At 31.1% G+C, this 24,904-nt stretch overlaps 2 protein-coding genes across 3 annotated transcripts; both read left to right on the top strand.

Annotated features, from left to right (window-relative positions):
* Positions 1-213: 213 nt before the first annotated feature.
* LOC148761846 (putative terpene synthase 6) lies at positions 214-3,534 on the top strand. The gene is made up of 7 exons (XM_088807909.1): positions 214-324; positions 513-786; positions 1,365-1,740; positions 1,848-2,066; positions 2,479-2,617; positions 2,725-2,973; positions 3,085-3,534. Exons 1-7 carry the CDS (start codon positions 226-228, stop codon positions 3,376-3,378), a joined length of 1,650 nt encoding a protein of 549 aa, XP_088664035.1. The 5' UTR covers positions 214-225; the 3' UTR covers positions 3,379-3,534.
* Positions 3,535-3,611: 77 nt separating this feature from the next.
* LOC148761845 (valencene synthase-like) lies at positions 3,612-24,221 on the top strand. Of its 2 annotated transcripts, XM_088807907.1 has the most exons (7): positions 19,962-20,072; positions 20,261-20,534; positions 22,052-22,427; positions 22,535-22,753; positions 23,166-23,304; positions 23,412-23,660; positions 23,772-24,221. In XM_088807907.1, the coding sequence occupies exons 1-7, from the start codon at positions 19,974-19,976 to the stop codon at positions 24,063-24,065; spliced, it is 1,650 nt and encodes a 549-aa protein (XP_088664033.1). In that variant the 5' UTR covers positions 19,962-19,973; the 3' UTR covers positions 24,066-24,221. The 2 variants fall into 2 exon arrangements, with proteins under 2 accessions (XP_088664034.1, XP_088664033.1); XM_088807908.1 differs by lacking the exons at positions 19,962-20,072; positions 20,261-20,534 and adding an exon at positions 3,612-3,872.
* Positions 24,222-24,904: the final 683 nt, after the last annotated feature.

Genomic DNA, 24,904 nt, shown 5'->3' with positions numbered 1-24,904 from the left:
AATCTATGATCTTAAATGATTATTCACCACCTCTCATACAAAATCTTGGATCCGCCACTATTTTTAAATAATCATTATCCATTGGATGAAGCAGTCCAGTACTGTAATTTGCAAGATACCAAATAATACCTCTTCTGCAATATATGCTAAGGTTGCTCTCGAGCCTCTATAAATATGGCTTGGGGTTGGGAAGCCTAGCATAACAAATTAAGAGTTGTCTGAAAAATGTCTTCTAAAGGAGAGTGCCATGTTTTGCGTCCAGTGGCAAATTTCTCTAAAAATATATGGAGAGATCAATTCCCTTCCCTTCCCTCAAGTGACTCGGTAATATTCTTGCATCTCTTATATATATATTCTCACGTATTGCATGCTTTTTTCATGTTCCTGAAACTGAATTTCAAGCTTTAAAATTTTAGGCAGCTGGATTGAAATGTTACTTTACATATTATTTCAAGAGATGAATCAAATGAACTGGGTTTCTTTTTTGATTCTGGATTTCAAATCGTGCGCAGGTATTTGATTCATTAACGAAAGAAATAATTCCGTTGAAAGAGAAAGTGAAGGAGATGTTGAAAGCTTCTACAGCTGATCCAATGGAGAACGTTAAATTCATAGACACACTACTCCGCCTTGGTGTGTCATATCACTTTGAGAATGACATTGAGATACAATTGGAAAGGATTTTCAATTCCCAAGAAAATCTTTTCCACAAAAATGACTATGACTTGAACTCGACTTCAATTGCCTTTCGAGTTTCCCGACTACATGGTTTCAAAATGTCTTGTGGTAAGGATAAGGACACTGATAAATTTAAAATAAATGGACTGGAACTGTCAGCATTAGGGTTGTGATCACATAAAGTATGATACGAATTAAGTCTGGTTTTTTTTTTTCAGTTTATCTACTTCTTAAAAGTAAAAAAAAAATTTGAAAAGGGCTTAAAAAAATAATTTCTTTTAAAAATAAAATTAAAAAAAAAAAGCTCCTGTTAAGAGCTTTTCTCTTCTTTTCTTTTAAAAATACCCTAATTTTTCACGAAATGTCCATTTCTCTCTCAATCAACCTTCCTCTCCTCTCCCTCTCTCTGTAAATCACCTTTCTCCAAAACCGAAGCAGGGGAAACAAACAAAAGCATTAAAGGTTCAAGCACCATACACTCTCCTGACCTTATCACAAACAGAAGACATTACTTATCATTTGTTGTGCTAAATAGACCTCATCACACACAGAACATCTAACCAACCAAAATCTCCTCACCAATCTTGTTCCTTTTTCTTCTTTTTGGATTTGACGTCTACTTATGTAACAATTCCTATTTATTTAATGGTCCATATTCCATAACAAAATAGTGATATGCGAATCAGGTGTGTTTGAAAAGTTCAAGGACGGCAGTGTTGGTAAGTTCAAAGAATCCCTAGTCGATGACATTAGGGGAATGCTAAGCCTGTATGAAGCTGCCTATCTAAGAGTTCATGGAGAGCTTATATTAGAGGAGGCCATTGCATTCACCAAGGCCAACTTGAAGCCTTTGGCAGCGAAGTCAAGCCCTCATCTTGCAAAGCAAATAATGAATGCCCTAGACAACCCATTAAACAAATGCCCTCCAAGACTAGAGGCAAGGAACTATATCTCTTTCTATGAGGAGGAAGAGTCCAGAAACGAAACCCTACTTACGTTTGCAAAACTAGACTTTAATCGAGTACAAGTCCTTCACCGACAAGAAATAAGCCAAATTGCAAGGTATAAAAGAATTAAAGCAATTATGGATTTGAATTCCTAGCAAAATGTTGTGGATGGAATTTTTTATGACTTTTACATACATTTTTTATGGGATTTATTGTTGCAAGGTTTTGGGAGGACTACGACTTTTCATCTGAGCTTTCATATGCAAGAGAGAGATATGTGGAGGTGTACACATGGATAAATTCATTGTATTTTGAACCTCGCTATGCACGTTGGCGGATAATTCTTACTAAGATGCTGGTTCTTATGTCAATTCTAGATGACACATTCGATGCTTATGGGACTCCTCAAGAACTTCAACGTTTCACGGATGCATTAAAGAGGTTTTTCTTCAGTCTTTCTTAATTCTAATATCCAAGTTGTGGTTAGCTTTATCTGGCTAAGCATATATTGATTGAATTTGTGATAAAAGAAATCCTACATCTGTTAAAGCACCCTATTATTTGACTAATTGGTTAGTGCATAATCGTCTGCCTAGAGAACAGAGTTTGAATTCCCCTGTATCATAGATATATAAATATAATAAAAACCTCTCCACCTTTTGTCAACTAGTTTTAAGTTAGATATCCATTCTAAAATTCAACACATATATATATATATATATATGTCCATACGTAGGTAAGTATGTACTAGTACTAGTACAGGAAATTAATTAAGGGATGCCACATATATATTTAATAAACCCATGCGTTATTCATTGAAAAATATTTAAACAAACCTACACTTTCTTTTCAGATGGGAGATTTCTGCTCTTGATGAGTTGCAAGATTACACCAAAGTTATTTGCAAGGCTGTGCTAGACGTTTTTGATGAAATAGAAGACGAGGCTAGAAAGGAAGGAAGATCCTACACTGTCCCTTACGCAAAAGATGCTGTAAGAATCATCAAGCTCACATTTCCCCCTTTGCTTCTTGTAATTAACAACAAATGAGTTAAGGCATTCTGACATGTTTTTCTCTCTAATTGGCAATTTGTAATTAGTTCATAGGACTAATCAACAACTATCAAGCAGAGGTCAAATGGTGCCATGATGGTTATGTACCAACATTCGAGGAGTATATGAGGGTTGCAATGAAGACATCCACTTATGATCCAATAATAACAACATCATTTATAGGAATGGGGACAATCGCAGGTTTAGAGGCATTTGAGTGGCTGCAAACAGAACCCAGAATTATGACAGCTGCAAATATGATCGGTCGTATCATGGATGACATAGCGTCACATAAGGTATATATATATATGGTAACTCTGATGAAAGTTAAAGTAATCCAATGAAAGCTAAGATTATTACTTTATAAGAAATATTCTAATCATTCGCACATCCCTCGTTCTAAATAGTTCGAGCAATTGAGAGAGCATTGTCCTTCTAGTGTTGAATGCTACATGAAGCAACACAACCTCTCAGAGAAAGATGCGCTCCATGACTTAAAGAAAAAGCTTGAAGATGCATGGAAGGATATTAATGAAGAATGCATGAGACCAACTGCAATCCCCAGAGATCTCCTATTACGAATTTTAAACTTTGCTCGAGTAACATATTTGTTTTACAAGCATGGAGATGGGTTCACAGATCCTGATCCATATGTGAAAGATGACATCCGTGCCTTGTTCGTTGATCCAGTACGCATGTAAAGACAATCCTCTCTGTCTCTCTTCGTGCTTGGATATGTTTAATGAACGGTGTTTCTAGCGCTTGTTTCCAATGCTTTGTATTATATGTTTGGCCAAAAAAAATATATAAAACGCTTGTGTAAAATTTAAAATAAGAGAGAGATGCTCCATGTATCATATGCATGAAGCTTATGGTGCTATGTAATATATGTACCAAATTTAAAAAAAAATAATAATAAGGAGAAATAATTCATTAACGAAAGAAATAATTCCATTGAAAGAGAAAGTGAAGGAGATGTTGAAAGCTTCTACAGCTGATCCAATGGAGAACGTTAAATTCATAGACACACTACTCCGCCTTGGTGTGTCATATCACTTTGAGAATGACATTGAGATGCAATTGGAAAGGATTTTCAATTCCCAAGAAAATCTTTTCCACAAAGATGACTATGACTTGAACTCGACTTCAATTGCCTTTCGAGTTTCCCGACTACATGGTTTCAAAATGTCTTGTGGTAAGGATAAGGACACTGATAAATTTAAAATAAATGGACTGGAACTGCTAGCATTAGGGTGTTGATCACATCAAGTATAAACAAGAATTTCACTCCATTCTCAAAAAACCGTAGGACTTAAGTATAAACAACAACCAATATGAGAAGTAAAAAATAGATGGAAAAACAATAATGAAGAAAGGAGAAAATAAAAGAGAGTTTCACTCCATTCTCTCTTTTGATCTCCAAATAAAAAATGAGAAAAGAAAAAACAAAAGTACAAAAGAAAGTGATGGGGGAAATTTCTAGAATGGGTGACTTGTATAAAAAAAAAAAGAATAAGCCGCCCATGCTAGAAAAAAAAAAAAAAACTCTACATAGGAAAAAAAGAAAAATTGACTCTGAGTAAGGGCGATAATATGTGCAGAAGACAACAATGCATCCAACCAAAGACGAAAGACTGAAAATGCATTATTAAGCTTCTTAAACCCTCTAAACAATCCCAGCAAAGACCATTGAAGTCCAATAATTGACATCGAGAAGACAAGATTAAACAAGCAGAAAACGGCACCGAATTGAAACAAGCCATGCCAATGAGCTGTAAAATTTAAAATAAGAGAGAGATGCTCCATGTATCATATGCATGAATCTTATGGTGCTATGTAATATATGTACCAAATTTTAAAAAAATAATAATAACGTGTGCTATGACCGATCTACCAAATTTTCTCCTATTTCTTTTTCTCCTCCACATGACCGATCTACACTAACAGAACTAATTTGTCATAGGCTACAACATCATAGATTCATGCTCTTACCATACAGCATGTAATTGAACTGTTTTTTTTTTTTTTTTTAAAAAAATGAATTTTATTCCTCCATCACCGGTCATGTCATGACAAGTCTTCCACCTAATTGACCAAAAACTTTGGTGGCAAAGGAACCCAGGTGTCGGTAGAAGAACTGTATGGATTAAGGGAGTGAGGTTGCAGGTTGTACGTTGCTTATTATTAGTCTGGTTGTTGGATATGTTTAACTGTGGATGGAGTCATTAATTTCTTGGCCTCTTCTAGAAGATAAGAGCTTCATTCTGATTTGAAAAAATTAAAAAATAAAGATAAAAAAGAAAATAGAAGAGAAGAGAAGAGATGAGGTTTGAATAATCAGGATGTTGGAATTGAAATAGTTGGAACGGACTTGATGTCTACTGCAGCGAATGATTTTGCATGGGTTTCAGACTTTAGTTGATTCATGCATTCAAGCATAGTTTTAATCAGCAAAATAAAATAAAATACAAAAACATATTTAAAAACATGGTTGAAATTTGATTGGTAATGTGTCAAGTCTTATGTAGTCGTCAAACGAAAAAGAATTGTCAAATCTAAAGCATCATGCCTTAAATTCTCTCACATGTCATTAATCATTATTCATAGTCAATTACTCACAAAATGAAAAAAAAAAAAAAAGAAAAACATTATATGAAAATGTAGGTGCCAAATTTATCTTACTTTTGCGGTTGTGATTTTTTTTTCATTTTTATCTTTTTCTTAAACAGAGGCAAAGAGAGAGGGGAACTAGTTGCCACCCCTCAGTTTTTAATTTTTTTTATTTTTATATTTACAAAATTCAAAATATGTAACTTTGCCACGCCTAAAAAATTTTAAATGAACTTCTTTGGAGTAATGGTAAGAAATTTGGTTTAAATTTTTAAATATCCGGGTTCAAAACCTTTCTAGGCTCAAATTTTGAAATTTTTTTCTTAAAAATTCTTCAAGCCATTCCCCTCTTTTTTTATTAGATTCTTTTTTAAACCCTACCCTTTAACTCATATAAATCTTTTTTTGTTATGAAATATAATTTGAAATAATAATTATAAGAGAAATGTAAGAAAATGTATTTGGAGGGAGAGACAGTATTAAGAGGGAGCAAGAAGATCTTATTCAAGTGTGTATTTACAAATGAAATGAGAAGGCCTATTTATAGGCTAATAACATTGAATTTACAAGATGATGATAATACTAATGGATTAAATTGATGGATTAAATCCTAATCTCCATCCAAATCTAGATATAAATAATATAAATGGATATTCACAAAAATATTCATAACACTCCTCCTTGAATTTTCATTGTATCTCGTTAAAACCTTACAAGAAAAAAACTTCGTGGGCAAAAATCTGAGTGAAGGAAAAAAAGTATATAATTCTTTTTAACAATATGCTTTTGAAATGCTACCTCATTAAAAACCTTATCAAGAAAAATCTAATGGGAAAAACCTTGATGAAGGAAAAGAGTACAATGCGTATTTTACTCTTCTTAATGATTGCATTATAGAGATATTTAAAATAGGGCATTCTGATCTTTTATACCAACTTTTCAAATGTTGCAGTAAAAAGGGTTTTGGTGAACAAATCTGCTAGATTGTTACTTGAACAAAGTTGTTAAACACTAATATCATCTTTTTCTTGAAGAACATGAGTGAAGATGAACTTTGGAAAAATATATTTTATCTTATCGCCTTTAATGTATCTTTTTTTTAACTGTGCTATGCAAGCGGTATTATCTTCATTAATGTTGTTGAAACTTCTTTCTTGATTAAAAAGCAACATGTTCCTCAAATATGTTAGGTTACAGATCTTAACCAAACACATTCACAACTTGCCTTATAAATTGCTAAAATTTCTACAAAGTTAGAGGAAGTAACAAATATAGTTTGTTTTACAGAACAATATGAAATAGTTGTACCTCCACATGTAAATAAGTAACTTGTCTGATATCAAGCTTTGTGTGAATCAGATAAATAGTCTACATTTGCATAGCTAATTAATCCAATTTTAATGCATTTAAATAATATAGGTTCATATCCATTACTCCTCAGAGATATCGAAGTATATATTTAATTCTATTCCTATGTCTTCAAGTTGGAGAAGAATTATCTTGCTAATAAATTCACAGCAAATGATATATCAGGTCATGCATTGCTAGCAAGTTACATTAGTGTTCCAATGGCATTGAGATATGGTACTTCATCACCAAGAAATTCTTCATTACTTTCACGAGATTGGAAAGGGTCTCTTTTTCACATCTAGTGACCTTACAACTATTGGTGAACTCAATGGATATGTTTTATCCATATAAAATCATTTTAGCACTTTAATTATATAATTAGATTGATGGACCAAAATTCCATTTATCAAATGTTCAATTTGAAAACCTAAACAAAACTTTTTTTTTTTTTCAAAGTCTTTCATCTCAAATTCTTTCTTTAAGTAATCCATAGTTTTTGATAACTCTTTAGGAATTCTAATAATGTTCAAGTCATCAACAGAAACAGTAATTATCACAAATTCATACCTGAATCTTTTTATAAAAATACATGAGCATATAGGATCATTTTTATAACTTTCTTTTAACAAATATTTACTAAGGCAATTATACCATATGTGTTTGGATTGTTTTAGTCCATATGCATATTTATTTAATTTGATTGAGTAAATTTTTCAAAAATTTAAATTTTGTGCTTCAAGAAATTTAAATCTTTTAAGATTTTTCATATAGATATCGATATCAAATAAGCCATATAAATAGGCTATAGCTACATTCATTAGACGTATTTCATTCTTCCCATATATTGTCAGATTAGTTAATATAGAATTGTAATTACATCCACCACAAAAAATATATCTCTTCATCTTCAATGCTAGATCTTTGAGTAAAATCTTGTGTGGCAAGCCATGCTTTATATCTCATAATCTCAATTTTCTCATTTCATATTCACACAACCCATTTATGTCCCACTGGTTTTACACCATTTGGTGTACAGACTACAGGTCCAAAAATTCCATGTTTTGCAAGTGAATTCCACCTTGATTTCATCTTTCCACATTGGCCAATCATTTTTATGTCTACATTCTTCAATAGATGTAGGTTCAAAATTCTCATTTTCTTTCATAATATTGAACTCTATATTATAGACAAAAATATCATCGGTGTTTATTTACTAGTTCCTTCATCTCCCATCATGACATAATTTATTGAGATCTCTTTATTTTCACTGATTTCAGATACCTGAATATCTTTTGAAATTTTTATCAATTATGTCAGGAGTCTCCTTTAAAGTTTCTACTTCCTTTTTCTTATCATCTTGAATATTTGCTCCATTTCTTTTTTGAGAATTTTATCTTTGGAACCAATTGATCTCCACGCTTCTAGCATGCCTTGTCCTATAGGGACATCAATGCTAATAGGAGAATTTGCAGCTGGTATATGAGATTTAGTTATTCTCTTTAGGTCAGTAGATAAGATTGGTAACTGATTTACTATAATTTGTAAAAGAATTATCTTTTCAACTTTAAGTAAATATTGATTTCTGCGAGGATCAAAACTAAATAATGATAATTCATTCTAAGAAATTTCCTTTTCCAACTACCTATTTTCTCCTCCTAATGTTGAAAAAATTATTTCATCAAAATGACTATCGAAAAACTTTGCCAAGAATAAATCTCCTATTAATAATTTTAAATATTTAATTACAAATGACAATTCGTATCCAACATATACTCTTAATCTCCTTTAAGGAGTCATCTTTGTGCATTGTGGTTGAGCAATTAAAACATAAACCACACACCCAAAAATTCTTATATGAGAAATATTTGATTCTTGACCATAAACTAATCGTATAAGAGAGAATTTATTAACTCATTTGGCTTGATGCATACAAATGCTGTTGCATCCAAAATGGCATACCCCCAAACAAAAATTGAGAGTTTAAATTTCATAAGTAATGACCTTGTAACAGTTTAAAGTGTTTAATAAATGATTCCGCTAAATCGTTTTGTGTTTAAACATAATCGTTTTGTATGAGAATAAAACACATAAACCGATTTTGAGTATTCTCCACATGATGGTGAGCATAATCTGATCAAACGTAAAAAGGAAATGATCCTAAACTTGATTTATTGGCTATTTCAGTATTACAAGTGGCTTATTGAGCTTGATATGCTTAAGACTACTTAAATGTTGAAAGTTTGATAAAAGGTCAAGGTAGAGGAATTGTGAATGATTATATAAACATGCATGATTGGTAATTTAAGGTTGATTTGATTGCGGTGCAAGTAGAATTAATGACATATTTGAATTCCCTTTATAAAATAAAAAATAGTATTGATGTGATTCAAGAAGTGTAGTACACATAATTGTGTATACTATGGCATTGTCGAGTTTTCTATAAATATTGGAAGACGATATAAGGTATAAATTAAGATGTTGTGTTAAAAATGTCCAACAAAAATGAAGTGGCAACATTTTAGAATTTTGCAATTGTTAAATGATTTAAAATGCAAGTTTGGAGTACCGGTTTTAGTCCGATCTTTGAATAAAAGAATACACCATGCCTTTTTATGTGAAAATTAATTTGAAAGGTTATTAAACCTTGGTTTCAAATGGTTTTAAGCGAAAGACTTGGAAACCTCAATGTGATTTTTGAAAATGGTTTTGACAAACCAAGTGCGTCGAGAGTAGGCCGACTGTCACTTCGGTTAATTGTGACCTTCGTGCACAAGTGAGCTCTAGCTAGGTAACCTTTAGGTCATCGACTGGCGGTTAGGCATGGCGGGGGCCACAACCTATGATATGTATGCCTCAATTGCACCCAAATTGACTTAATGTTCCTCAGTGTGGTGCAAATTATCAGTCTCGGTAACAAATTACGAAAATACCCCTAATGGGTAAAAATTTTTATTTTTGCTCCGAAAATTCTCATTATTTTTCTAGACTCATAATTCATCATTATTCATCATAATTCCTCAAATAAACATCAAGATCATCAGCCAATATTCCCCTAGAAAATTCGGCCAATAATGGTAATGGAGGAAAATAAATTCTTTTCTTGTTGTTTTGTTCCTAAATATGCTAAACTAACTTAAAACAATAACATAACTTAGAATCAAATTAATCTAACAAGTTTCTCTCTCCTAACCCATTTTTTTCAGAATTGAATTCATCCTCAAATCACATGATTCAACCATGGAAAATGATGGGAAATGCATGGAAATGATAAATCTTAAGCTAAGCTTGAAAAATCATACCTTTTTCACTTAATTTCCTTGAAAATTCACACTTTTTCTTTGATTTTCTCTCCCTAGGGTTTTGTTTTTGTTTTCTCTCCCTTCTTGCTGGTTTGGCCGGCCATGGGGTGGAAGATGAGCTGATTTTTGTGCCTTTTAAAAAGGAAAATAATAAATTAATAAAGGCATGACACGTGGCATCATGTCATTGGTCCGTTTTTAAAACTTTAAAATTTTAATCCTTTTTATCTCCACCACACAATTAGTCAATGGTCAAAATGAAGATAAGAGATGACCATGTGCTGAAAAAATGTCCTGGTGGTGGAAAATTACTGTTTTGCCCCTAGGGTGATAAAATTATCATTTTACCCATATACTCTAAATTATACCGAAATTAAAATTTTTCACTTCTAAACCTCAAAGTTTACTCTAATAAGTCAAATGAGGCCAAAAGAATCTTTTCTAAAAATACCATAAAACTAATTTGGGTTGCTTGGGCTTTTGTGATATAGTTTGTTTGGATTTAACCCAATTTACTTAGTTTAAGCTTTATTACTTGATGATATAAGATTAATTTTAAATTTTTTAGTATAATGTTCTAAAAATTTCGTGATGATATTTTTAGGGTTAGGAAATTAATAAAAACAGAATAATATAAAAATAAGTATAGAAAAAAAAATATATAAAATAATAAAAATAAAACCAATAATATTTTAGAAAATGTTTAGTTATAAAAAGAACTTAAGCTTAGGAGAATATTTACTACAAATATATAAATGAAACATATATGTAAAATAGAAAAATAAATGTCTAAATGAAATATGTTTACAGTAATAGGTCTAGGTAGATAAAGAAAATAATAAAAAATAAAAAATAAATGAATAAAGCAAATAAATGGTTGGCATAAAAGAAAATATGGATTAAATTAAGTAAAATTGGAAATTATTGAGTTGTTGGTGGGGCCTACTTGGATATAAAAAAATATAAAGGAATATATAAAGATATGTATGATTACATTAGGGTATAATATTTAGTCACAAGGAACTTTGATGTAGGTAAAAAAAAAAAAAAGAAGGAAAACATTTAATGTTAAATATTGAAAAATAGTAAAGTTAGTCAAATGATAATTATAATAAAATATGTATTAGAATCAAACTTAGAAAATTGAATCTTAAAATACCATAATATTAACTATAGGAATAATGTATAAGTTGTACCGATGATGAGATGTTCATCAGAAACGCAAAGAGTCGTAATTCTTAATAAATTTTTCCTAGGCTCGAGATTTAAATTAAGACCCCACTAGTATGATGGGAAGGTCTTAATTGTGAAATTTTGATGTTTCTAATTTTAAATAAATAAAAATTATATATAATAAATTGGTCAAAATATGAATAGAATAAGAATAATAATAACTGTAAAAGAATAAATGATATATATATTCACTTAAGGTGTCAAAAGATAAATATAAAATTGTGACAAATAATAATACTCATGACAATAAATCAATAAAGGGTAATAAAACATTCAATGATGGTAAATTCATAATAATGAATACATTTAAAGTATAAAAGGGTAAATATTTAGTTATATATATATATAATAAATTTATAATGGTTACAAAAAGGGAATATGATAGATAATAAAAAGAGGGAGAAGTCAAATCCAAATATATACAATCATGAAATAAGATATCTTGCTTAAAGACTATAGAGTTTGAGTAAAAAGAAAATTTATGTAGTAAAATAGATATACACCTAAATAACATAGAAAAATATATAATTCATAAATACATATTTATAAAGAGAAACGATAAAAATGGAAAATCTTAAACAATTAACGAAGAAGATATAGGAAGACTTAGAAACAAAATAATAAATTTCATAAGCATATCACACATCACTATTGCATCGTAAATGTCATGGCATGTAGATATTTATGTAAATGAGTATAAGTCCTGATGATGGGAGTTTCCGAAGGATCTTGCGGAGGCAAGTTTTCTTCAAAAAGTTTCCTAGGTGAAAGGATATCTCCGGATCCCACTTGTATGATGGGAGGGCTCAGAGAATATTTTTAATAAGAAGGCTTTTGCTCATAATAGGACTGCATTCACAAAATTATTAATTTTGTTAAAACGTGTATGATTATCCGAGAATGAGATTTATCTGTCAAATTTACAGAGGCAAGTTTCCCGAATAATTCTTTAGGTGAGAGAATATCCTCAGATCCCATCAGTATGACAGGTGGATTCGAAAAATATCCTCAGTAAAAGGTTTTCGTCCAACATTATTTATATTTCATACCATGCATTTCACGAGTGCATTATGTGCACTTCACTCCTGTAAAACCAAATAAAATATTTTAATTTGCTAAATAAATAATAACTAAGGAAACATAATAAATTTAAGAATTCAAGCTCCAACCTATAATTAAGTGGTACCATTAATGGAACGAGCGTCACGAGGGTGATAATCTTTCCTTGTGCATAACAATACTTCCAAACCCAATCGTAAAAATCGTAGGCCAGTATAACGTTCTTTTGACAGACCTAAAATTTATTTAGGATCCCATCGATTAGAATCGAGTCAATAGATGGTCAATCCCACCTATGAAAAAGGATTGGTAGCAACTCCTAGTAATTCTCACGTCTAGCGGTCTGGTTCTCGGATCCACACGTTACGACAATACCTACAAAAACGAAACTAGAAAATCCCTAAAAATCTACATATATAGCAACCAGTCCGACACCAACATAATCTAACTAGCATTTTCGAACTATAAGCACAAAATCAAGCTTCAAACTACAAAATTAACAAAACCTAAATATCAACCCCAAAAACCCAAAGAGAATAACATAAAAAATCTAAAGAAAAATCCATCAAAAATCAAAGAGCAAAAAATATAAAGAAAAATAGAGTTAATATGAAAGGTTGTTTCAGATTTTTCAGAGAATAGAGAGAGCAAAACAACGAAGGAAAGAGGGAAAGAATGGAAAAACGAGAATATTTCTAAATAAAAAATAAAATAATAATTGAATAAATTTAATAATTACTTACCAAAGTACACTATTGGGGCATCCAAGATTATTTTTCACAAAGTAAAATATTTCTAAGCAATTAGAAAAGCATAGGATTATAAAGTAGTGATTAAAATTGAAAATAATTTACAAAATTTCATCATTAAAATTAATAAATTTTAATAAGTGTAATTAATATTCATTTTATTTTAATAAGTTTATAAAATAAATTACGTAGTTGATGAATAATGACTTTTATAATTTATTACATCTTTTCAATTTTAATTTTATTTCATTATTTGAATGATCAAAATTAAGTTATAAAAAAATTAAATCTTTTTAAAAATTAAAAATTATTTAAAATAAAAAGTTTTCTCTAACAACAAGGCACAAGAAATTTTTTTTAAAACGTCGGTATTTTAAAATAATTATCTTTATGTTATTAGTACTACTATTATTTATAGTAATTTCAAATTTAAGATTACTCCTTTTATTATTATTACTATAATTTATAATATTATTCAAACATATTGAAAGACTTTTTGTACATTTTGTACCAAACTATTTCTTTACGTATATAAAATATTGATCAGCGGGATGAAGCTAAAGATGTATAAATGATATTCAGTTTTATTTTTATTTTTCTTATCATATGTTATATACTTTTGTTTCACTTGTTGTTACAATATGTAATTGTTTACAATTCTTAATATCAAATGTTGATACAATTTCACAAAATTCGCATCAATCAAACATTTAAAAAAATCATGATATTATTATACTAAATTTTTCATTCATTGTAAATCTCGCTGCATAGTGTGGGTACGTTCCTAGTTTATGTTGATTTTGACAACCAAAAACTTACTTTCATTTCAATTATAACTATGTTGCCTAAATTAATTCTCCTAACAGCTATCACATAATTAGCTCTACAAATCATGAAATATTACATAATTTGTTGGAAGAAAGGACTAACAACTATCACATCGTTAGCTCCACAAATCATGAAATATTACATAATTTGTTCGAAGAAAGGATGTGTAACCATGTTAACATATGCCGAAAATTTAAAATGTTTATTATAAGTAGAATGTTATTTTATATCTTTGTCATGGATGAATCCCAATTAAAGGATAGAGGTCATAATTCTTTAATTGGAGTTGAAATCACAAGGTCACAAGTTGGGTTTTAATAAACCATAAAACTATCCAAATATCCAACCTGTTATGGTAATTTACACTTATGGCAATTGCATATAACTCGTATGGAGATTGGAGTTGCTTACGCCTACAAAGCCTAGTGCTAGCTAGGAGAAAGACAATTTGGTCTTCTTTTTTTTTTCATCTAAAGAATTCAAAACTCAATCGAGAACATCAAATCACACCAATTGGCAATAAGGACACAAAGTCTCCAAGCAAGGTGCGAACAAGGCTTTTTTCTTATGAGGGTCAAGAGAGTAATTTTACTTTTAGAAGAAAAAAAGATATCAAATTATTAATCTGGTCAAGAGTTTTTTTTTCCTATACACTGACATAATCCAACATTTTTTTTGACGAATTTTTAAAAATAACCTTTAAAGATAAAATGTTTTTAAAAATAGCCTTATTTATAATTTTAACTATTTTTAGTTAAGTTGGACAAAATTACCTTTAATGAAATTACATGTTATGATGTTACACGCTATATACAAAAACATGTTATACGGAATGGTTAGGTTGTTACACATCATGTAGAAACAAAAATACTGTTGTTACATGCCATGTGCAAAAACATATTACATGCCATGGTTAGGTTGTCACACATCATATACAAAAACATGTTACACACTATGATTAGATTGTTACATGCCATATTGAAAAAAAATTTTGTTGTTACACAACATGTACACAAATATGTTACACGTCATAGTTAGGTTATTACAAGTCATGCATAAAAACATGTTACACACTATGGTTAGGTTATTACACGCCATGTTGAAAAAAAAATACTGTTGTTACACATCATGTACAAAAACATGTCACATGCCATGGTTACAAAGGTTGTTACACACCATGTTGAAAAAAAATATTAATGTTACATACTATATTGAAAAAATATTGTTGTTACATGTCATATTCAAACAAATTTTGTTACACTTTAATGAATAAAATGTTGTTGTTACTTATGAACCAAAACTTCAAATCCTCTCAACTCTCTTAATTTTTTTTTGACAATTTGGCACCGATTAAAGTGTTTCTAACATATTTTCATAAATCAAAATACAAATTTTCTTATCTAAAATATCTATTTCGACTAAAAATAAAAAAAAATTCTTTGAAAAAATTGGTTTTTAAATTTCAAATATTTGAGTTTATTGGTGTCTAAGTCCTGAATTGATTCAATTAAAAACTATGTCAAACATCTGTAATCATTTCTGCTGTTTTAGTTTTATCTAAAATACTTAAAAATTAAATTCCCCAAATAGCAACCCACCCAAACACATTAAAATCATCTCTTGGTGTCTTAAAAAAGTAGTAAAGAGAAATCTAATCATCTCTTGGTGTCTTAAAACGTAGAAAAGAGAAATCTAAAAGTGTGAGAGAGAGAAATCGAGAGCATTGTACACGAATGCCAAAGAGAGAAATCGATAAAATTAGAGAGAATGAGATAGTAAGATGGTGAGAGAGAAATCGAAAGCACAAATGGGGAGAAATTGTGATGAATGGTTTAATTTATTTAAAATAGTTTCAAGGGTATTTTTGTTAAGTTATGGCTAAAAATGACTAAAAATAATTAAATTTATTTTGATGATTATTTTTGAAATACCCTCATTAAGAAAGACTATTCCTCATAATCTTTTTTTAGAAAGTAGTAGAAAAGTATCATTGCAAAATCGGAGCAAGAAAGGACAGTCGTGGGTTCCAGGATCAAAACCACATCATCCAACATTTATTGTAAACCAATTGCAAATGGAACCTTTTTTTTATCTTGATCACATGCATTAATTAGTAGCACTCATTATGTGATATTTATCTAGGAAAATTAATTTAGGTAAGGTATTATAATTGAAATTTATGTATACCTAATTCAAGATTAATCTTAGCAAGAATTTAGAACATAAAAATCCAAGTAAGGCAGGAATTGAAGGAATTTTACAAGATGATCCAAGAGAAATTATTATTAAATTCTCTAATCAAATTGGTACATGCCATACCAATCATGCAGAGATCTTAGCTATCAGGGAGGCCTTCTTATTGTTCAACAGATTTTTGAAGAATTCACAACTTCTATGGGTAGAAAGTGACTCATTGAATGTCATATTCAACCCTTCTAAAATTCCATGGAGGTTTAGGCAATTTCTGGTGCAAATTGAAAGTTTACAAAAAGTTATTACCAATTGTAGAGTAACACATATTTGTAGAGAGGCTAAATATGAGGGTGATGAATTGGCTAAACAGTGTTTTAAGGGAGGAGGAAGTTTCACAATTTTATGCATTAAGGGAGTGAGGTTGCAGTTTGTACGTTGCTTATTATTAGTCTGGTTGTTGGCTGTGTTTAACTGTGGATGGAGTCAATAATATATGGGCCTCTTCTAGAAGATAAGAGTTTGATTCTGATTTTGAGTATGGTTTGAAAAAATAAAAAAAAATAGAAAAGATAAAATAGAAGAGATGAGGTTTGAATAATCAGGATGTTGGAATTGAGATTGTTGGGACGGACTTGATGTCTACAGCAGCGAATGATTTGGGGAGAGGTGATGGGTTCAGTGTTTGCATGGGTTTCAGGCGTTAGTTGATTAACGTATGGGATTTGGACAGCTAGTACTGATGTCTAGACTTTAGTTGATTCACGCATTCAAGCACAGTTTTCATCAGCAAAGAGTTTTGGAACGGTTTTTGGACAACACGAGCTATTGTCTGGGAGTGGAGTGGACACTGTTTGTGTCTAGGCTTGACAGGGCTGCGTCTTCGCTATTGTATGTATCTAGGCTTGACAGGGCTGCGTCTTCATTGTCTGTATCAAATCTCTCTAATTTGGATTTGGGGTTACGTGTTTATATTTTTATGCTTGTAACGAAAAAGCCCAAAGTGGGATTTGACTCTGGCATTATACAACAAAATTACATACTTTTCAAAAAAAATGTTTAAAACACAAGTTGAAATTTGATTGGTAATGTGTGATTTTTTGTCTTTCTCTTAAACAGAGGCGCAGAGAGAGGGGTTGCAGCCGCCACGCTTCATTTTTTAATTTTTTAATTTTTAATTTTTTAATTTTTATATTTATAAAATTCAAAGTATATAATTTTGTCACCCCTAAACAATTCAAATGAATTGCTTTGGAAAGGATCCGGTTCAATCCTTTCTACTCTCAAATTTTGAAATTTTTGTCCCTTTTCTGCTTATTGAAAATTTTTCCCCTTTTCTTCTTTCTTTTTTTTTTTCTAGTTTAAATGGACGTTAGAAATATATTGAGAACAACCGGAGGGATTTGTCATATTCAGTCAGAAGCATAAAGTTTGTAAACTCATGAAATCCTTATATAGATTACAACAAGCCCCAAAGCAATGGTGTGAGAAATTTTATCAAGTCATCTTGTCAAATGAGATTTTTGATAAATGACTTTAAAAAATACGTTTATATTAAAGTTACTAACCTTGGGTGTGTCATATTATGTTTGTATGTCGATGATATTCTCATCTTTAGTAGCAATATAAGTATTATTAAGGAGACTAAATATTTCTTGTGGAATAACTTTGACATTAAAGATTTAAGAGAGGCATACGTTATTTGGGAGCAAGGATTTTACAAAGTTCTACGAGTATTTGTTTTGTTGTTAAAAGTCCTTCGAAATGCTGTTTTTATAAAGTTTTGAATTAAACCAAGTTGGTTGAAGAAGGAAGTCAATTCTAATAAGAATTTCCTCATCAAATTACGTGAGTCGTGGCCTCCACCATATAATTAGCAGAAATCGTAATTGCTTTAAAACTACTATAGTATTTCAAATTTGATAAGATTTTTTACCACCTTTCAAGCCAAAGTAGGTGAAGTAGTAAACATGAAAGTTGTATCTTTTTCTCTTAACTTTCTAATAGCATAAGAATCAACACATTTGGAGTTATCTAGAGAGAGTTTTGATCAAAATACCAAAACATGGCAGTGAAAGTCTGCACCTCCAACTTGCTCTCCTTCTTCCATTAAAAGTCTTCCTTCATTAAACACATACAAAAGTACAAATAAATTAATAGCAACCTATCTTAATCACATTAACACCAAATTAAGTAGAAAATTAATTAAGATTAGATTGACTCACCTAAATTAATTAACTTAAAATAATTTAAATGAAACTCGCTAATTTTTTATGCATTACCACAATAACTAACCTAAATTACTATTAAAATTAAGTCCAAATAACTCTATATCATACTTGTAAAGAGGCTAATTGTGAGGCTGATAAATTGGCTAAACTGGGTGTTTTAAGGGAGGAGGAATTTTCACAACTTCTGTGGGTAGAAAGTGACTCATTGAATGTCATATGCAGCCCTTCCCTTCCCTCAAGTGACTCGGTAATATTCTTGCATCTCTTATATATATATTCTCACGTATTGCATGCTTTTTTCATGTTCCTGAAACTGAATTTCAAGCTTTAAAATTTTAGGCAGCTGGATTGAAATGTTACTTTACATATTATTTCAAGAGATGAATCAAAACCACATCATCCAACATTTATTGTAAACCAATTGCAAATGGAACTTTTTTTTTGTTATCTTGATCACATGCATTAATTAGTAGCACTCATTATGTGAGATATTTATCTAGGAAAATGAATTTAGGTAAGGTATTATAATTGAAATTTATGTATACCTAATTCAAGATTAATCTTAGCAAGAATTTAAAAATCCAAGTAAGGCAGGAATTGAAGGAATTTTACAAGATGATCCAAGAGAAATTATTATTAAATTCTCTAAGCAAATTGGTACATGCCATACCAATCATGCAGAGATCTTAGCCATCAAGGAGGCCTTCTTATTGTTCAACAGATTTTTGAAGAATTCACAACTTCTATGGGTAGAAAGTGACTCATTGAATGTCATATTCAACCCTTCTAAAATTCCATGGAGGTTTAGGCAATTTCTGGTGCAAATTGAAAGTTTACAAAAAGTAATTACCAATTGGAGGGTAAAACATCTTTGTAGAGAGGCTAATTGTTAGGTTGATGAATTGTCTAAGCAGGGTGTTTTAAGGGAGGAGGAATTTTCAGAATTCTATGGATTAAGGGAGTGAGGTTGCAAGTTGTACGTTGCTTATTATTAGTCTGGTTGTTGGATATGTTTAACAATGGATGGAGTCATTAATTTCTTGGCCTCTTCTAGAAGATAAAAGTTTGGCAACATGGAGTCATCAACTGTGGATAGAGCTATGCCAGTTAATGTTAAAGACAAAACAATCAGTTGTATATCCTCGTCTAGATGTTTGATTCAATTTATCTTAACTCTTTTAGTTTCTACAGTAACTACAGAATGTGCATTTTCAACCATGAAAATGGTAAAGATGAGGTTGCATAATAAGATATATATGGATGATTTCTTGCTAGTTCACTTATCCTTTAAGAAAGAGATTGACAAGACTATTGACACGGATTTAGTCATTAATGAATTTGAAAGTAAGAAAGCACATTGAGTATAGCTTACGATGCGTAATGTGAAAATCTAATGTTAATTTTTTTTCTACTTTATGTCTATTTATGTAGGTGCATTTGAAATTTTTATTTAAACTGTTACTAAAATTTTATGTTATAATTTAAGTTATTAATTTTTTATTCCGAATCGAATCATTGACTCAATCTATGATCTTAAATGATTATTCACCACCTCTCATACAAAATCTTGGATCCGCCACTATTTTTAAATAATCATTATCCATTGGATGAAGCAGTCCAGTACTGTAATTTGCAAGATACCAAATAATACCTCTTCTGCAATATATGCTAAGGTTGCTCTCGAGCCTCTATAAATATGGCTTGGGGTTGGGAAGCCTAGCATAACAAATTAAGAGTTGTCTGAAAAATGTCTTCTAAAGGAGAGTGCCATGTTTTGCGTCCAGTGGCAAATTTCTCTAAAAATATATGGAGAGATCAATTCCCTTCCCTTCCCTCAAGTGACTCGGTAATATTCTTGCATCTCTTATATATATATTCTCACGTATTGCATGCTTTTTTCATGTTCCTGAAACTGAATTTCAAGCTTTAAAATTTTAGGCAGCTGGATTGAAATGTTACTTTACATATTATTTCAAGAGATGAATCAAATGAACTGGGTTTCTTTTTTGATTCTGGATTTCAAATCGTGCGCAGGTATTTGATTCATTAACGAAAGAAATAATTCCGTTGAAAGAGAAAGTGAAGGAGATGTTGAAAGCTTCTACAGCTGATCCAATGGAGAACGTTAAATTCATAGACACACTACTCCGCCTTGGTGTGTCATATCACTTTGAGAATGACATTGAGATACAATTGGAAAGGATTTTCAATTCCCAAGAAAATCTTTTCCACAAAAATGACTATGACTTGAACTCGACTTCAATTGCCTTTCGAGTTTCCCGACTGCATGGTTTCAAAATGTCTTGTGGTAAGGATAAGGACACTGATAAATTTAAAATAAATGGAGTGGAACTGCTAGCATTAGGGTGTTGATCACGTAAAGTATGATACAAAGAGTCTGTTTGGTCAGTTTTTTTTTTTTCAGTTTATCTTCTTTTTAAAAGTTGAAGTGTCATGTCGAAAAAGATTTATGAGAAGCTCTTAAAAAATAATTTTTTTCAAAAACAAAATTTTTTAAAAAAAAACCTCAAAGAAAAGCTCCAAAAAAGAGCTTTCTCTTTTTTTCTTTTAAAAATACGCTAGTTTTTCAAAAAATATCCCTTTCTCTCTCAAACAACCTCTCTCTCCTCTTTCTCTCTCTATAAATCACCCTTCTTCAACGTAAATTGTGATCTCTTTCTCCTCTACCTCTCTCTACAAAGACTATTAAAAAAAAAACAAAAGGTTTAGCAACAGAATAATAAGACCTAGGATTTTTTGTTCTTACAAAAGACTCAAAATTCAAAGTTGCATGTAGATATTATTTAAAGGTTTTCTCTATTCCTCACCAAAAAAGATTTTACTGTTAAATACATCATTTCCTCTTTTCTCTTTTTTTTTTGGGGAATTGAGGCATCAATAAAAATTTAATACTATTACTACATAAGTTTAAAAATTGTTCCATTTCTTTACAGATTCATTTGATTCTAATATCTGAAATCGTATATAAACTCAAAGCAAATTTGTTTCACTTTAGTTTATTAGGTGATTGAAGATAATATAAATACCCTTTGTAATAATTTTAATTAAAATTAAAACTTATATAATTTATTTTAGCAAACAACTTACTAAATAATTTTAACTTAATTTTAAAAGCTATTATTTTTCATAAGAGGTTTATAATAGCTTTTAAACTAAAAAAAAGAAACTAGGCCAAATAGGCTTGAAGAACACAATCTTGCTTTTCATTTTAAACTTTGCAATGCAATATATATATATATATATATATATATATATATATATATATATATATATAGTTCTTGGTTATTTGTGAAGATATTTAATTATGATTCATATATATGGCATCTTTATTATTATTATTATTATTGTTGTTGTTATTATTTTATTTCTCAATCTATATCAGATTTTATTAGTATCGCATATGATACATAACCTGGTTTCAGGGACCAGGACAGGAGATACAGACACAAATATTAGCGCCATAACATATCCCCCTTCTCACCCTAAACTCAAACCTCACCTCACCTGCACCTAACCAGACTCATTACACCAAAACAAATAAAAACCGAAGCAAGGGAAACAAACAAAAGCATTAAAGGTTCAGGTACCAGACACTCTCCTGACCTTATCACAAACAGAAGATATTACTTCTCTTTAATTGTGCTAAATAGACCTTATCACAAACAGAATATCAAACCAACCAACTGTGTAAACAAAACCTCCTACCCAATCGTGTTATTTTTTATATTTGACGTGTGCTTGCGTAACAATTCCTATTTATTTAATGGCCCATATTCCATAACAAAATAGTGATATGTGAATCAGGTGTGTTTGAAAAGTTCAAGGACGGCAGTGTTGGTAAGTTCAAAGAATCCCTAGTCGATGACATTAGGGGAATGCTAAGCCTGTATGAAGCTGCCTATCTAAGAGTTCATGGAGAGCTTATATTAGAGGAGGCCATTGCATTCACCAAGGCCAACTTGAAGCCTTTGGCAGCGAAGTCAAGCCCTCATCTTGCAAAGCAAATAATGAATGCCCTAGACAACCCATTAAACAAATGCCCTCCAAGACTAGAGGCAAGGAACTATATCTCTTTCTATGAGGAGGAAGAGTCCAGAAACGAAACCCTACTTACGTTTGCAAAACTAGACTTTAATCGAGTACAAGTCCTTCACCGACAAGAAATAAGCCAAATTGCAAGGTATAAAAGAATTAAAGCAATTATGGATTTGAATTCCTAGCAAAATGTTGTGGATGGAATTTTTTATGACTTTTACATACATTTTTTATGGGATTTATTGTTGCAAGGTTTTGGGAGGACTACGACTTTTCATCTGAGCTTTCATATGCAAGAGAGAGATATGTGGAGGTGTACACATGGATAAATTCATTGTATTTTGAACCTCGCTATGCACGTTGGCGGATAATTCTTACTAAGATGCTGGTTCTTATGTCAATTCTAGATGACACATTCGATGCTTATGGGACTCCTCAAGAACTTCAACGTTTCACGGATGCATTAAAGAGGTTTTTCTTCAGTCTTTCTTAATTCTAATATCCAAGTTGTGGTTAGCTTTATCTGGCTAAGCATATATTGATTGAATTTGTGATAAAAGAAATCCTACATCTGTTAAAGCACCCTATTATTTGACTAATTGGTTAGTGCATAATCGTCTGCCTAGAGAACAGAGTTTGAATTCCCCTGTATCATAGATATATAAATATAATAAAAACCTCTCCACCTTTTGTCAACTAGTTTTAAGTTAGATATCCATTCTAAAATTCAACACATATATATATATATATATATGTCCATACGTAGGTAAGTATGTACTAGTACTAGTACAGGAAATTAATTAAGGGATGCCACATATATATTTAATAAACCCATGCGTTATTCATTGAAAAATATTTAAACAAACCTACACTTTCTTTTCAGATGGGAGATTTCTGCTCTTGATGAGTTGCAAGATTACACCAAAGTTATTTGCAAGGCTGTGCTAGACGTTTTTGATGAAATAGAAGACGAGGCTAGAAAGGAAGGAAGATCCTACACTGTCCCTTACGCAAAAGATGCTGTAAGAATCATCAAGCTCACATTTCCCCCTTTGCTTCTTGTAATTAACAACAAATGAGTTAAGGCATTCTGACATGTTTTTCTCTCTAATTGGCAATTTGTAATTAGTTCATAGGACTAATCAACAACTATCAAGCAGAGGTCAAATGGTGCCATGATGGTTATGTACCAACATTCGAGGAGTATATGAGGGTTGCAATGAAGACATCCACTTATGATCCAATAATAACAACATCATTTATAGGAATGGGGACAATCGCAGGTTTAGAGGCATTTGAGTGGCTGCAAACAGAACCCAGAATTATGACAGCTGCAAATATGATCGGTCGTATCATGGATGACATAGCGTCACATAAGGTATATATATATATGGTAACTCTGATGAAAGTTAAAGTAATCCAATGAAAGCTAAGATTATTACTTTATAAGAAATATTCTAATCATTCGCACATCCCTCGTTCTAAATAGTTCGAGCAATTGAGAGAGCATTGTCCTTCTAGTGTTGAATGCTACATGAAGCAACACAACCTCTCAGAGAAAGATGCGCTCCATGACTTAAAGAAAAAGCTTGAAGATGCATGGAAGGATATTAATGAAGAATGCATGAGACCAACTGCAATCCCCAGAGATCTCCTATTACGAATTTTAAACTTTGCTCGAGTAACATATTTGTTTTACAAGCATGGAGATGGGTTCACAGATCCTGATCCATATGTGAAAGATGACATCCGTGCCTTGTTCGTTGATCCAGTACGCATGTAAAGACAATCCTCTCTGTCTCTCTTCGTGCTTGGATATGTTTAATGAACGGTGTTTCTAGCGCTTGTTTCCAATGCTTTGTATTATATGTTTGGCCAAAAAAAATATATAAAACGCTTGTGTAAAATTTAAAATAAGAGAGAGATGCTCCATGTATCATATGCATGAAGCTTATGGTGCTATGTAATATATGTACCAAATTTAAAAAAAAATAATAATAAGGAGAAATAATTCATTAACGAAAGAAATAATTCCATTGAAAGAGAAAGTGAAGGAGATGTTGAAAGCTTCTACAGCTGATCCAATGGAGAACGTTAAATTCATAGACACACTACTCCGCCTTGGTGTGTCATATCACTTTGAGAATGACATTGAGATGCAATTGGAAAGGATTTTCAATTCCCAAGAAAATCTTTTCCACAAAGATGACTATGACTTGAACTCGACTTCAATTGCCTTTCGAGTTTCCCGACTACATGGTTTCAAAATGTCTTGTGGTAAGGATAAGGACACTGATAAATTTAAAATAAATGGACTGGAACTGCTAGCATTAGGGTGTTGATCACATCAAGTATAAACAAGAATTTCACTCCATTCTCAAAAAACCGTAGGACTTAAGTATAAACAACAACCAATATGAGAAGTAAAAAATAGATGGAAAAACAATAATGAAGAAAGGAGAAAATAAAAGAGAGTTTCACTCCATTCTCTCTTTTGATCTCCAAATAAAAAATGAGAAAAGAAAAAACAAAAGTACAAAAGAAAGTGATGGGGGAAATTTCTAGAATGGGTGACTTGTATAAAAAAAAAAAGAATAAGCCGCCCATGCTAGAAAAAAAAAA

Source organism: Theobroma cacao, chromosome 7, assembly GCF_053813885.1.
Source record: "Theobroma cacao isolate CCN51 chromosome 7, ASM5381388v1, whole genome shotgun sequence".
Taxonomy (NCBI): domain Eukaryota; kingdom Viridiplantae; phylum Streptophyta; class Magnoliopsida; order Malvales; family Malvaceae; genus Theobroma; species Theobroma cacao.
Note: the sequence above shows the minus strand (reverse complement) of the source record. Positions and strands in the feature narration are given on the sequence as shown.